Source organism: Astyanax mexicanus, chromosome 5, assembly GCF_023375975.1.
Source record: "Astyanax mexicanus isolate ESR-SI-001 chromosome 5, AstMex3_surface, whole genome shotgun sequence".
Classification (NCBI taxonomy): domain Eukaryota; kingdom Metazoa; phylum Chordata; class Actinopteri; order Characiformes; family Acestrorhamphidae; genus Astyanax; species Astyanax mexicanus.
Window position 1 is genome coordinate 8,298,560 of NC_064412.1, and position 14,721 is coordinate 8,313,280.

Below are 14,721 nucleotides of genomic sequence, written 5' to 3' on the forward strand. Positions count from 1 at the left end.
CAACGTACAGCATCTTTGGAAAGCTAAAGGAAGCCTATTTAAAGAGATGGAGTTTTTAGAACTGGATAAGCATCCTTTTTGGTTGTTCTGTAGAATAATTGAAAACAGCTGTAGCTCAGAAATTAAAGTTGCCTCAAATGTGGTTGATTCCAAAAAGCAAGGTGCATTTCATTTTAAAAGACAATGTATAGAACATTAGAGATGCTATGCACAATGTTGCTCCACTATTATTTAACTGAAATTAACTTTTATATTTTTTTCTACTTGAAAATGCTTAATGTCACATAAATGTCACTGCATGGTGTGCTGCCCATCAGTTCTTTATACAACTCTCGGTGAAACCAGCTGTGAAATTCACATACAGTATCTATAAAGGTATATGTTATCATGTGTTTTTCATCACCAGGTCACATTTTAAGAAAGTAAAATACACTTTATTAATTCATTACTAGTTTTGTTCGGTGCTCTTAAATGTGCATTGCGCCTCTGTCTTAGTAAAAGATAATTAATAACATTATAATAAATAACATTGGATCAAGTGTAGTTCAGACAGCTCAGTAATGGTATAAAACACACTATAACCACCATCTTTACTAAAATGTTATATTGTTATTTAAACAATGCGCCTTGTCTCTTTTGCAGAGCCCAGAACATCAGCAGCCAGAGTCTGAGAGAGAGCACAATTCATAATGCTCTGTCTGGGAGGGTAGATGCTGCTCTCTCCCCTCATCACGCCTAATATAATATTGGTCAGCCCAGGCGTCTGTTAGCTGATGTATCTGAGCTGGGGATCTAATGCTTTCCTATTAGCATGCTGGCTAAGCATATTCATGCCCAGATGTGGAAAAAGTACTAAAAGATTGTAATTAAGTAAAAGTACCTTTACTTTGCTAATATTCTACTCAAGTAAAAGTAAAAGTACCCATCTTAAAATCTACTCGAGTAAAAGTAAAAAAGTACTCAGTTTAAAGTGTACTTTGAGTAAAAGTTACATAGTTACTTTTATTTATTCAAGACTATAAACCATATATTTATAGTTTTACAACTGTTCCCAATAAAAACTTAAGGAATTATCATGAAAAACATGAAACCATACAAAAAAAAAAACGTTGGTTGGCGTATGTGCAGTGCCGTAAAGAAGTACATATTGATGGGTAGCATAACTCGACAGAACACCGGTTCCCCTGAGCCACGCACACAGCCCCCAGGCTACACTGATTCACACAGCTTTTCTCCCGCTAACCAATATAAACACTGCATGGAAAAGTTCAGCTGCGCTTCCATGTAGAACAAAACTAAAAATTTTTCCCCAAGCATTTAATTTGTTACTCAGTAACGGGGAGTTTTCCATTGTAGCGAAGTAAATTACTTGTGTCAAAATGTACTTGAGTAAAAGTACAATTACCTATTTTAAAAACTACTTTAAAAATTACAAATTACTAATAAAATCTACTCAATTACAGTAATGTGAGTAAATGTAATTTGTTACTTTCCACCTCTGTTCATACCCATAGTGATGCTGCATCAGCAATCAGTTTGTAAAGAGGCTCTGGCTGGTTTCACTTGTATCAGTGGTGGTGGGATGTGCTATTCTTTCCTAGTTTCCTAGTGTTGAGGCATTGCTAGTGATAGGGTAGAGTTCGTGTGAATGTAAATTGGGTAATTGACCTTATTAGGGGTGCCACGATTCTCTAAATCCTCAATTCGATTTTTTATTTTCAATTTTAGGGTCACGATTTGATTCTCGTTTTTCTTTTTTCTTTTTTTTTACAGCAGAGAGGCCTATACCAGTTTTAGAATAGTCTATGGTCAGTCATTGGTTTGATTAATCAAATTTACAATATCTTATTTCAAAAGGTGGGCTTGATATAAGTGATGCAAAGTGATACAAGTGATCTGTAATACACCACATTAGGCACTAATGGTCAAATTTAAGTAGTTAAATTAAGATATATATGTAATGCCATGTAGTAGCTTTTTTTGGTAGCAGCATAAAATAAATAATAAAAAAATACAGGAACAGTCATGTACAAAATAATAGAACAATTAGAGCTTTAACAAACTGAACTCTATCCTACTATAACAGTTAAACATGAAAAATAAGACTCGGTCCCTGAGAATGACAAGTTTTTTTCCTTACCAAAGATATATTATTAACTTTATCTGAGAGAAAGATGCTCCTTAAGGTACCAAAACTATTAACATATTTGAGGCTAGACAAAACAACTGTTATTTTTATATTTTCAAGTTTTTCTTTAAGAAGATGAGAATGTCCACATTCTCTGGAGAAAGAGCTGCTCCTTGAGCTACAGTATGCTGCGCCATTTGCGGGAGGGATCGTCGATCCTCTTTTTGACTTCGATGCTCGAGACCATGACATAATTTCGATCGATTTCGATAAAATATCAAAATCGTGACACCCCTAGACCTTATACATTGGGGAGAAAATGTGGATAAAAACATTAGTGTTATTTAAAACTCACACTGGATTTGTAGTTGAACAACTGGAACTGGATTTTTCAGTTTCACCGCAGATTTGTTTTGAGCACTCTGGTTTCACAAGCTCCCACTAAGCTGTCACATTCTGACCCCATGCTTTATTTGAATGTTTGTACAGCTGTTTGGTGGGTTGTTGGTCTAAGCAGTTTCACAGCTCGGGGTAAAGTTTGCAGTGCTGTCCTTTCCTGCTTAATGTGTTATCAAAAAGTCAGCCACAATGCATTGGGTGAACTCTAGTGAAAACACAAAATGTGATGCTTATGAAGCCTGCAGATTGTAGAAATATAAGATGTACCATTGTTATAAAAGCCATTTAGAATATTACTGTTCATTTATATGCAGATGTTTTATCTTATACATGTAGCGTCAGTTTCCTGGACAGGGATTAGGTGTAGTCTAATAATTAGGAAAATCTCCATTTAAAATGCTCTTTAGTTCAAGACTAGGCCTAATCCCTCTCTGGAAAACTGTCCCATAGTGTTTTATCTTTTTACTAAAATATTACAGTACTGATAACGCATGTTAAACCTTTAAATCATTTTTATGATATTTAATCACTCAAGGGAGAGTTAAAGATTCTCTTCCCAAGCCCGACCTGGGCCAAGATTTCCCACTATGATGTAAGCATCTGTTTTTTAATCATATTTTTATTTTTATAAAGTTATGGCATGAAAATCACAATATAGCAAAGTAACAAATCAAATCTTGTTTTAAAAAAAAGTTGCACAAGTTAAAATGTTATAGACACACAGCTTTGGCCAGCACAGTGTGTTTTTAGACATAGGCTATATGCTAAATATTAAAATATTTGTTTGTGTTGATGTTTTAATCCTTCAGAGTTCTGTTCTTAATAAACATTTTAATTACATAATAGGTCTATGCTTCTTCAGTGTTGCAGTGTTAATTAACATAATTATAAACAGATTTTGCTCATTCAAAAAGCTCATTTTTAATGCTCTTCTTACTAAAAAAATGTGGTTTAAATTAGGCTCAGGCAGAAAGAGCACAGGCTGAGGCCGAGCGGGACTGGATTTTTTGGGCGTGATCTAAGCTCTATCAATCATGTAATTAGTCAATTCTTAAGCTTGGGGTGGAACTCATTGTTAGTTTGGCTGATCGTATATTAATTACAGGGACTGAAATAAGTAAAATAAAATAAAAACAAATATAAAAACTGAGTTGGTTATAGATCAAGTTGAAATAGTTTTTTTTTAAGATAGATAGATAGATAGATAGATAGATAGATAGATAGATAGATAGATAGATAGATAGATAGATAGATAGATAGATAGATAGATATTTTATGGCTCCCCGAGGGGAAATTCTAGTACTTCATTCCGACATTCATGTGTACATTCTCACATTTAGCCCATGAGTGCACTCATTATCGTATTTTCAGATTACACCACACTTGCTTTTTGAAACTATGTTTTGCAATTTACTACAAAACAACAAATTAGAAAAAGCATGAATTTTTCCATATTTATTTATAACTTTATGTAATAAAGTCAATAGAAATAGGTTATACAGTATATTATGAATAATACATCTGCAAAAAAAAAAATCTAAAAAATAGCCTTCAGAATCCCATTTTAACATACATATGGATGTAGTGAATTTAAGAGAATTCAAGAGCATGTTTTTAGGAAACTAAGGAGGAGTAGGACAGCTACATGTATAAAAGTTACTACAATAAAATTAAATATGAAATTTCACTTCTCTGCATATCTCTGCATTCAGAATACATAAGTAAGAAACTCTCTCTTTTTTACAAAATCAGATGAGCAGTATTTTAACGATGTATTTTTTTTTTTTTTATAAGCTGGCAGAACCTGTCCCGACCCACCAGTTGAGAATCACTGGTATAGCCTATTCATATTGATCTTGCACATTCTAAACTAGCTTAACATGTTTATCTAATTACCCAGAACTTGATGTAGATCAGATGTAGACTAGAGCTCTACTGCTTACTTGTTTTTTTTTTCTGTCAGAGCACTCAAACTGCAGCACTGTCTCTATTTAGAATCCATTATCACACCCTGAGAGACTGTGTGTCTCATCCTCTAGAGTCTCTTCAGTCTCTATGGCCATTTTCACTTTCTGCCAAAACACTCTGGTGTCACCTCCTGCTTTGGGCCAACTGAGATACGTCTGTTTTTTAAACCATTTTTTTTTATTAAAAATTTCTATAGGGAGAAAGTGTTTTTCATGGCAAAGTCTGAACCTGATCGCCTGAATCTCTTGGGAACACCAGTTGCTCCTCATATAGCTGAAGCTGTGGGCGATCAAGCAAATGGTATTGGCTGTTGGCTGTTGTTGTTTTTTTCTGTTGATAATATACTCTGTGATGGACGTGCCAAGCAGAAAGTATCTGGGCTGCAGAAATAGACTCCAGCCTAGGTTTCCTCCAGGTTGGGAAGTTGGTAGAAGTTCCTCTGTTACTACATTAAAATGATTGTTCTTTACCATGTTAGGAAACTAAAGCATCATATTGAAATCCTTACAGTTGCTGGGTTGTTCTTTTTCTTGTTTTATTGTGGAAAATTGCTAAATGCATGTAATAGGTGTGGACCAAATTCCACTTAAGGAAGATGGAAAATGAAACATCAAAAGTGAAAATCACTACCAAATAGGGGTGGGCGATATGGCTCTAAAATAATATCAAGATATTTCAGGGTATTTTTGCGACAACAATATACTTGGTGATATAGGAAAACAGAAAAATAATTCATTCATTTCAGGAATATAGTATAATAGTATAACAGTATAATCATAATGTGGCAAAATAAATAATTTAGCATAAAATATCAAATATAATGCAGCAAATAAAATATCAAGTGCATGCATATAAACTGCAAACTAAAACTTATATTATACAATAAATACACCTAAAGCTTCACAGTAAATAATAATAGACTACTTTTAAGACAGAACAGCCCTTTTATCACGATATGTATTTTTAATATCATGATATTTCTGTGTCACAATATATTGTATACGATATAATATTGCCCACCCCTACTACCAAAGAGATATAGAGTTAGAATCCATAATGCAAGATTCTGTGTTAATGTCTTTAAGGATATTAGACCATATCATCTTATTAGTACACTGTAAACCCATATGTTGTTTGAACTCAAATGATTTAAGTCTGTTTTACATAAAATTTTATATTTCTATTTTTAAACTTTGAGTTGAACCAACTTACAACAACTAAGTTTAGTCTGTTGTTATTAACAGCTTCTTTTTCATTGGCTTCTGTCACAATCTATTTGCATACTGGGTGTGTCCAACAGTTTCTGACTAACACTCACCATCAGTGTGTAGTGATTCACCCTGGACTACCTTAGAAATAAATCAACTTCCTCTTTATTTGTAATAACTTGATGTTTTATTTAAGCTAACTCAAGTTTTCATTCCTGCTGCCTTAAAGAAGTTAAGTAAACTCAACTTATTCGGTCTTACAGTATAACAAAAATAAAAAAAAGTTAAATCAACTTCCCCTTTAGTTGTAATAACTTGATGTTCTAAGTTATGTTAACTTAAGTTTTCATTACTCATTACTTAACTTTTTTAAGGCAGTGTAAAAATATATCTTGACATAGAGAAAGTGCTTATTGTGAGGCTCACTTGACCATCTAAGAATGATCTTTGTGCCCTTTGGGAAAACCAATCCCTGATTTGAGAACGTGATCCGGTCTTGATCTGAACCAGCTATCAAATGTACTCCTTTAATTTGAGATAAACTGCTGATAAGGCGCAGTTTAATCTGATATATTAGCCAGATAGGGCTAAGTACCACAGCTATGAACAAACTCTGTCTCTGCTGCTCCATGCTGTTTACACACTTAGCTCAGTCTGTGCTGCGTTCACTACTCGCAGCCACGTGACTCCCACTGACAACCCTGTATTTAAAAGTGCAGCTTCAGATTTTCAGTATTCTGTGTTAAAGCAGCTTCACACTGCACAGATTTACACGCTGGAACTCAGAATCCTCTCACTATATTTACTTTCTTGCTCCCGCACCAGACAGCTCTGACCAATCAGAGGAGACGGTGTGCTCGAATAGTTTTTGGTGCATATTTTGGTGCGTTTAGGTTCATGCCTGTGTGAAACCAAATCAAACATAGGGAGAAACGCTCTAATAATAAACACATCAGCTGATCAGGACCATAGAAACTATAACACAACTACAGGTGTAAAAAAGCCCTCTGATCAGGTCTGTTAAGATGACTGCACTGTGCACTTTTACTTACAAGTGATTAGATCAGCTTTGCATGTCTTGACATATCTGCTGTCAGAAAAGATAACTAATCTTTAGCGCGCTTCTTGCATCTCTGAACTTTCCTTACACTTGATTTTAGGTCGTCGTTTTTTTTTTGTGATCTGAGAATCCAGAGCAATCAGACTAGTTTTGCTTTAGATGCATTTGTACAAATCTTACTGTAATAGCATTTTAAACCATCTCTTAATGTGGTTTGGATTGGAATAGCAAAAATCAGATTTCTTGTGGATTTTTGCGGACTGTCCAGATTATCAAAAATAAAAACTGGATTGGGCAGGCAGTCTGAAAATAGCCTATGCTCTTCTGGCTCATTGTAGATGGATAGTTGTAGATGTGTAAACAACATGGGTGGGGTTTTTCTGGCGTGACCAGTCAATGAACCGAGCACTACTCATGTCACAGGGGAATGTGTTGTTTCTCAACAAAATGTAGTCTGGGGATTGATTGTATCAAAGTCTGGTTGACTGATACCAACTGATTTCCACTACTGTGTAGGAGAAAGAGTCCAGGAATCAGGAAGTTCAAATACTCTAGCCGACTTTTGGACAGGATAAACCTCGTTTGCTTACGTTAAGAAAGAGTGTATTGCTGTTGCAGGTAATATTGAGGTTTCCACCATAGAAGACATTCAAGGTTCTAAAGCCCTCAGGTAGATTTTTGGGTAAAAGCTGGAGGCCATAGTGATATTAGCTGTTAATTACCAACAAGAGATTTTAAGTGAATTAACGCTGGAGAATCTGAATACACACTCTCAAAAGTGATGTAATTTCTAAATAAATGTAATTCTTGTAACTTAAAATATCCTAAAAATACTTTTAGATTCTTTATTGTGTTATTTGTAATTTTTTTGTTGTATACAAGCAGGGTGTCTGTTGACTATAAAAAGGGTTTAAAAACAGTTTTATCTAAATTAATGTATCGAAAAAAGGCACTAATTTGTCCTAAAATATACCTATTAAGACAAAATGTCTTAAAAATGCAAGAGAGAGTAGATAGAGTACATTCATTTCCTCGTTTTTGTGCATTGAATTTGCCAATTTCCAAATTTTGTAAACAGTAAGATGGCTTTCTGGTGGGTAGGAGGAACAATCAGCATGTTTGTGTGTTAGATGGGTGATATTTTGAGGTACTTTTATGACTTGATTTTAGCTAGAGGAGACTATACTGTAGGCATGGGGAAGTGTACATTTATAAAAGCATAAGTATGACTGGACTCTATTTAAAATTTATGGAAAGTTACATTTTGCTTGTACAAAGTGGTTTGTCTTAAAATACTGTAATCACAAGCTTACTATAACGACTATAAAATTGTTGTTGTTGTGTGCATTTGTTTTTGCAAAGGTGGTCTTAATTTTCTCTCTGAGTGGTATTAAACTGTCTTAAATAGAAATTACCCACACTGTAAGCGCGGATAAGTTGAGTTTACTTAAAAAAAAAAATAAGAAAACCGGTTGCCTTAAAAAGTTAAGTAATGGGGAATGAAAACTTAAGTTAGCATAACTTAGAACATCAAGTTATTACAACTAAAGTGGAAGTTGATTTAACTTTTTTATTTTTGTTATACTGTAACACCGGATAAGTTGAGTTAATTTAACTTTTTTAAGGCAGCCGGTTTGCTCATTTTTTTTTTAATAATGGGGAATGAAAACTTGAGTTAGCATAAATTAAAACATCAAGGTATTACAACTAAAGCGGAAGTTGATTTATTTCTAAGAGAGCCCAGAGGGAATCACTACACACTGATGGTGAGTGTTAGTCAGAAACTGTTGGACACACCCAGTATGCAAATAGATTGTGACAGAAGCCAATGGAAAAGAAGCTGCCACTGACAACAGACTAAACTCAGTTATTATAAGTTGCTTCAACTCAAAGATCTCAGTTTGAATAGTACAGTATATCTGCCCACAAATGTTCAACTAACTCAAAATAGTTGAGTATTGTTTAGAAATATCCAATTTTATGTAAAACAGACTTAAAAAAAATTGAGTTTAAACAACGTAAGGGTTTACAGTGCATATATGCAGATAACCTGTGCAAGGTTGGGATAAATACATTTTCTAATCTTGCAAATGCATTCTCCTCAAGATGGAATTAGGATTATTAATCAGATCTATTTTTGAAAACAGAATCCAGATCAGCAAAAGCTTCTTTTTTAAGTGCACTTACTTTGTTGCGTCTGAGTTGGAGGTATTTCAAGCTCAGTAACACCTCAGAAAAGAACTGTGTGACAGTTAGACTTAAAAGTTCCAAGAATAGCTGTCATTTGTTCTTCTGTAATCTGCATTCTATGTAGTTTAAGGGTTGGTACAGACTTCAGGATTGTTATGTCTGGAATGACCCAATTTAGATCCCCATTATGGCTACAGAAGGAGAGGTCTAAATATTTAAGAGCACACAGAATATATGTTTAGTGATTCAATTCAATTCAATTCAATTCTATTTATATAGCGCTTTTTACAACAAAGGTTGTCACAAAGCCGCTTTACAGGAAAAACAGGTCCACGCCTCTAATGAGCAGCACCACAGAGATGCCAATTTTATGGTGACACAGTGGCAAGGAAAAACTCCCTTTAAGAGGAAGAAACCTTGGAAGGAACCAAGACTCAGTCCGAGGAACCCATCCTACTCGGGTTGACCCGCTCAGTACAAACAAATAACAAACAACAAACAAATAACAGAACAAAACAGTACAGAGAATTAATGTGAACTATGGCTAATGTAACAGGTACTAATTTATGAATATAAAAATGTGATGGGCACAAATTATAGAGCTATGGCTAATACAGAAACAGATACTGAGTGTGTTAATGGTAATCAGTGCAGGGTTGCAGAGCCGGAGTACAACACAGCGGGCAGTGGAGAGCCAGGCTGGGAACATCAGGAACAGGGCATCTCCATACATGTAAAAGAGATAGATAGAGAAAACAGAAAGGAAAGGAAGAGAAACAAAAAGCAGAAGTTAGAAGGGTTGTGTAATAAAATATAAAATATAAAATTTTGTGAGATACTATATTGCCACGAGTATTCGCTGTCCTGCAACAAATGTTGTTGTCTGGTCATTAAACTGAAAGATGCTGAAGCTTTTATAGTGAGTCTGAATGTCAAATGTCAAGTCTCTCAATGCGTAAAATCTTGTTCTCATTTAGATTTGAAATGTTAAAAATCAAAAGGGTCTTATAAGCATTTGATTCTTACACCCCGTCTACAGTCTATTTTCATGCTTGCGCCCATGCCATTAAAGTAGTGTCGGAGTTTAGTTATATATTTAGTGAGGTGTGTTCAAGTAAATATCTGGCGTGTTTCTATCTTGTGGTGGGAAATATAGGTGCACCACTGGCTGATTAAAACCCTGACAGCAGTCAACAGTCAGCAGTCCAATCATATCTTAGCCATGCAGGAGCACACTCACACACGGATGCGCTGCAGAGGGCAAACCTGAATTTTACCTCAACAATAAACAGAATAAAGAATAAAATAACTTTGCTGTTCCCTTAAATGAGCTGCTGGCGAACCTTCACAGCACCAAAGTCAGAGCACACCTGGCTCTTAAAAAAATGACAGCTGGCACACTGTTTTGTTTATATCCTATTATGCCCAAAATACACCAATGATGAATTAAGAGAATTAGTAAATGCCATTTGTGCGTTTTGAGCCAAACAATGCGTGTGTTTTGCACCATCATGATACCAAAGACACACTGACATGCCTGAATAAATACTGTAACTTTATAACTTTATATGTTACGATTTTCTTCATAACATATCACACTGTATATCATCCTTTCTCTTGATCATATTAAGATATCAGTGTTTTAGCCATATCGCCCAGCTCTGTTTATAACATCTCTATAATTTAGTTTTTTAACTTCTCTTTGTTTGATATACTTTTTCAGGTGGTAAAGAGAATAAGATGCCCATCCTCATCTCAAAGATTTTCAAGGGACTCGCTGCAGACCAGACTGAGGCTCTTTATGTTGGTGATGCCATTTTGTCTGTCAATGGATGTGACCTGAGAGAAGCTACACATGATGAAGCCGTACAAGCCCTGAAGAAGACGGGAAAAGAGGTCATCCTGGAAGGTAAGCCATCAAAGATGCTGCTGGTTGCGTATCAGAGTCATATATTAGGGTATTTTAATCACACACAAGGAAGATAGAGCTCAGTTTGAGACGTGTATTGATGGAGTTTAGCATCAGCCCATTGGAATCTGTTAGAAGTGGGCTTATTCCAGTGGGTTTTCTGAAACAACTCATGCAAAGTGCAAAGAAACACCTAAAACTTTTGAAAATCTCATCTCATCAGCATTTTTGACTGTAATTGACAGTGCGCTACAGATAGTTGACGTGATTAGGCTCAATAAAATTCACAATCAGAAGATTGTGTCAGAATCTATCAGGAAGAAATTAGCGATTAAAAAAGTGGCTCAATGCAGAGCTTTCAGAGTCAAACAACAAAGGCAAAGAAAAGACAGGGATCCCCAGGAGTGTGCACATGAATATATGCACACATCCACATGCAGACACGTGCAGAAACAGCATGAGGCTGCGATATGCATGGAAACAAGTAAACAGCCTAATCAACATGAGCCCGCAGTCAGGCTGCAAGACCTTCAGAGATGTTTCCTCCTGAGCTTCAGGTTTAAGAGTCATTGAGATGAAACAACAGTTCAGAAAACCCATTAACAACCAGATACAAACCAAAAAAAGACTTTTATTCTGTCTTGGCTGGTTTTACAGTCACTAGTTGGGGATGGGGATGGAGATGGGGATACTGTGATTGAGGTACTTTCCAAAGAAGTGTGTATTTTCAGCCAGAGTTCAGTTTTTTTACCTTTATGAACCCTTCATAAAAACATTAACAGAAAATGAGTACATTACTAGTAAAATGCTTTAAGACCTTCTGGACCCAGTACCACCAGGGTCACAAATGCTGTGGGTCTGAAACTCATAAACTAGAGATTCACATCCACTGTCTAAAAAAAAATTATCATTATATATATATATATTTTTTTTTACAAAGTGCTTCTGTAAAACGACAATATGAGCTCTATCTCTCACCCTGTGCTAGGTGCATTCCGGTGCTTATTGCTGTCTTACATCCTACCAAAAGTCTGTGTCATTTAATTAGCACAAGTGCTTGTGAATATATCTACATTAATGGAAACGAGGTGTGTTTTGGGGTATTGCTATCTTGGCAACGTAAAACACAAGTGCGCCATTGACTGAAAACACCAACTTTTTCTACAGTCAAATGTTTATTGCTATCTTGGCACCCCAAGCAGCAGTGCATAAAGACAAAATTTTATTGTATCTACCTAATAGTACTTATTTTACTCTAATCATTGGTGCATAGATTGCGTTATTAATTTCATGAATATCATGTTGAATCATTAACTTTTTGCAAATTTGGTAAAATTCCTGTGTTGCAATATATCTTCCAGAAAAACAAAATATCACAAGTTAAATCTTTCCCAATATCGTGCAGCCCTAATATGTTTTTATATATATTTTCTGTATTTATCAATATAGAATTATATTGACATTAAAGCATAATTTGAATAAATAAGGTAGATTTGAACAGATGAAGATGAAAATCGTTCTAGTTAAAAATCTTAACACTGGTTGATCTGATATAGTGACTGTGTTTTCTCAATAACACAGCGGAAGGTCAAGTTAATGCACCCATAAAATACAGTGAATTAAATCATAAAGCTTTAGCTGATCTCATGACCTCATCCCACCCTGTGTCCTTACACTCATAAACACACACACACACTTAGTTAAATTCAGGTGGAGACTTTTTTTTTTTTTTGGGGGGGTGCATTTATATTTAAAGATCATTAATAAGAGTCATTTTTAGAGTATTCCAATCAAGGATTTGGACCTCTAATAAGTAATGTCACACTCTCATCATCACTATTACCATAGACATGTGGTCATAATAAATAGGGTCACAGAGCAGCCTGTGCAATCTGCACAGCTCTGCTCAAAACGCTGTTTACTGCTTTCTCAGTTTAGCTTCATATCCGAGCCAGCAGCCATAATACCAGGCACGGTTTCAATGAATTAATTAGCACAAGAAGCAAATCACACTGGAGTTGCGGAGGCAGACTGCCAGACTCTCACTGAGGACTGGACTGTGTGTGAAGCGTTAATGATCAGTATTGCTTTTATTGTAGCATATTAGAGTGATTGAGGTGCGAGAAAGTTGAGAAAAGAGGAAGGAGCAGAAGGAAGGACTGCAGGTTAGAGAAAGAGAAAGAGAGAGAGAGAGAGATGATTGAAGAGAACTGTTTACTGGATATGATAAGTGCAGACTGTAAAGTGCCATATCAGCATTTACCAATTGTAATAGATCTCTTTGAAATGGACAGTGAAAGCCATCTAGGTGGGTGTGCACGTCTGCTAGAGAGAGAGAGATAGTGTGTGTGTGTGTATATGTGTCTTGGGGGGTTTAGCTGTAGAGATTCTGAGAGATCTGCACTCCTCTTTAACTAAACAACGTCCATGAAGACATTTGACTTCATTCACCAATTGCTCTCAAGAAGAAATTTCTTCTTACAAAGATTTTACGAAGATTTTGACATTCACCAGTGTTTTCTTCTTATTAGAGATTTGCTCAGTTTATGAGGCAATAGTATCAATCACTATAAAAGTGGAACTGTAAAAAATTCTGCAGTTTAAAAACAGATTCAGCAGATTAAAATCAGTTTCAGTTTCAATTTAAACTTCTGTCATAGGGCTGTTATACTGCACAACTCAAAACCCAATCATATTTAACTATTAGTCTATTATTCTTTGCACACCCAAAATTCAGTAAAAGAGTCTGTCTATTTATTGTTCCCAACATACATTGACAGAATTTTTTTTGTATTTATTTACTGTATTTTTTGCACTATAAGGCGCACCAGATTATAAGGCATATTATACAACACTAGTAAGGAACAGGGGTGTCCCCTTGTTTTCCTTGTAATTCAGCAGGTCTCTCCGCTGGGTGGGGGTGAGGGTGGAGTTAACTAAGTTAAGTAAAGCTAAGTCAAATAAACAAAAAAATTGTTTAAAGTCAAATGAGCATTGGATGTTAATCTACACAAATTTCTCTCCTGAAACCTGTTTATTTGGGTGAGTAAAGCGCTTCTGTTTATGTACAGTAAGCTTAGACTTCCAGATTTCCACTAAGGCTGAGTGCAGCAGCATTAGCATATTAGCATTAGCGGCTAACCACTAGCAGTGAAGTGGCTTTACTGCTGTTTACAACCTGAGTGATAGAATTTATACATAAGGCACAACGGATTATAAGGCACACTAACGTTTGTTTTTTGAGAAATTAAAGGTTTTTAAATGTGCCGTATAGTGTGAAAATTGCATTGTATTTTGCACATATATGGCACATTTATAAGTATTATATATGAATGTTAACTTTATTTGTCACGGATGACCCAGGCAGGGAGACGAGGAGACGGACACAGGTGCAGGTAAGGCGAGAAATTTATTAAATAAGTAAATAAAACAAATAAACAAAGAACAGCGAAACAAACCAAAACAAACTAGGGAGACTAGAGAACATAAATAAAACAAACAAGAGATAATAAGAATAACTAAACAGGGAGTATATAAATATATAAGGAAAAAGACTAATAAAACTAGATAAACAAAACAGAACTGAACAAAACAAGAATTACACAAGAAGATAATCAAAGAACAAGGGACTCGGGCTAAGGCTATGAAAACACAGAGAACAGAGAAACGCAGAGGGACAGACAACGGGGGACAGTGCAAAGACCGACGGAGACAAAGTGGTACAGGGGATCTATATAAGGAAACAAGAAACACTCTAGAATTGGAAACACCTGGGGAAGGGGCGGAGCTACAAATGAGACACAGGTGGAAATCTACTAAGACGGGAGACACAGGGGAGCACAGGTCACGTGGGGAAGAC

At 35.6% G+C, this 14,721-nt stretch overlaps 1 protein-coding gene across 1 annotated transcript in view; it reads left to right on the top strand.

Moving 5' to 3' along the window:
- Positions 1-14,721, top strand: part of snta1 (syntrophin, alpha 1) — a 70,464-nt gene that overhangs the window by 15,367 nt on the left and 40,376 nt on the right. Inside the window, exon 2 of the mRNA XM_022675620.2 lies at positions 10,677-10,862. Within this exon, the coding sequence (XP_022531341.1) occupies positions 10,677-10,862 (186 nt within the window). The remainder of the gene's footprint in view (positions 1-10,676; positions 10,863-14,721) is intronic.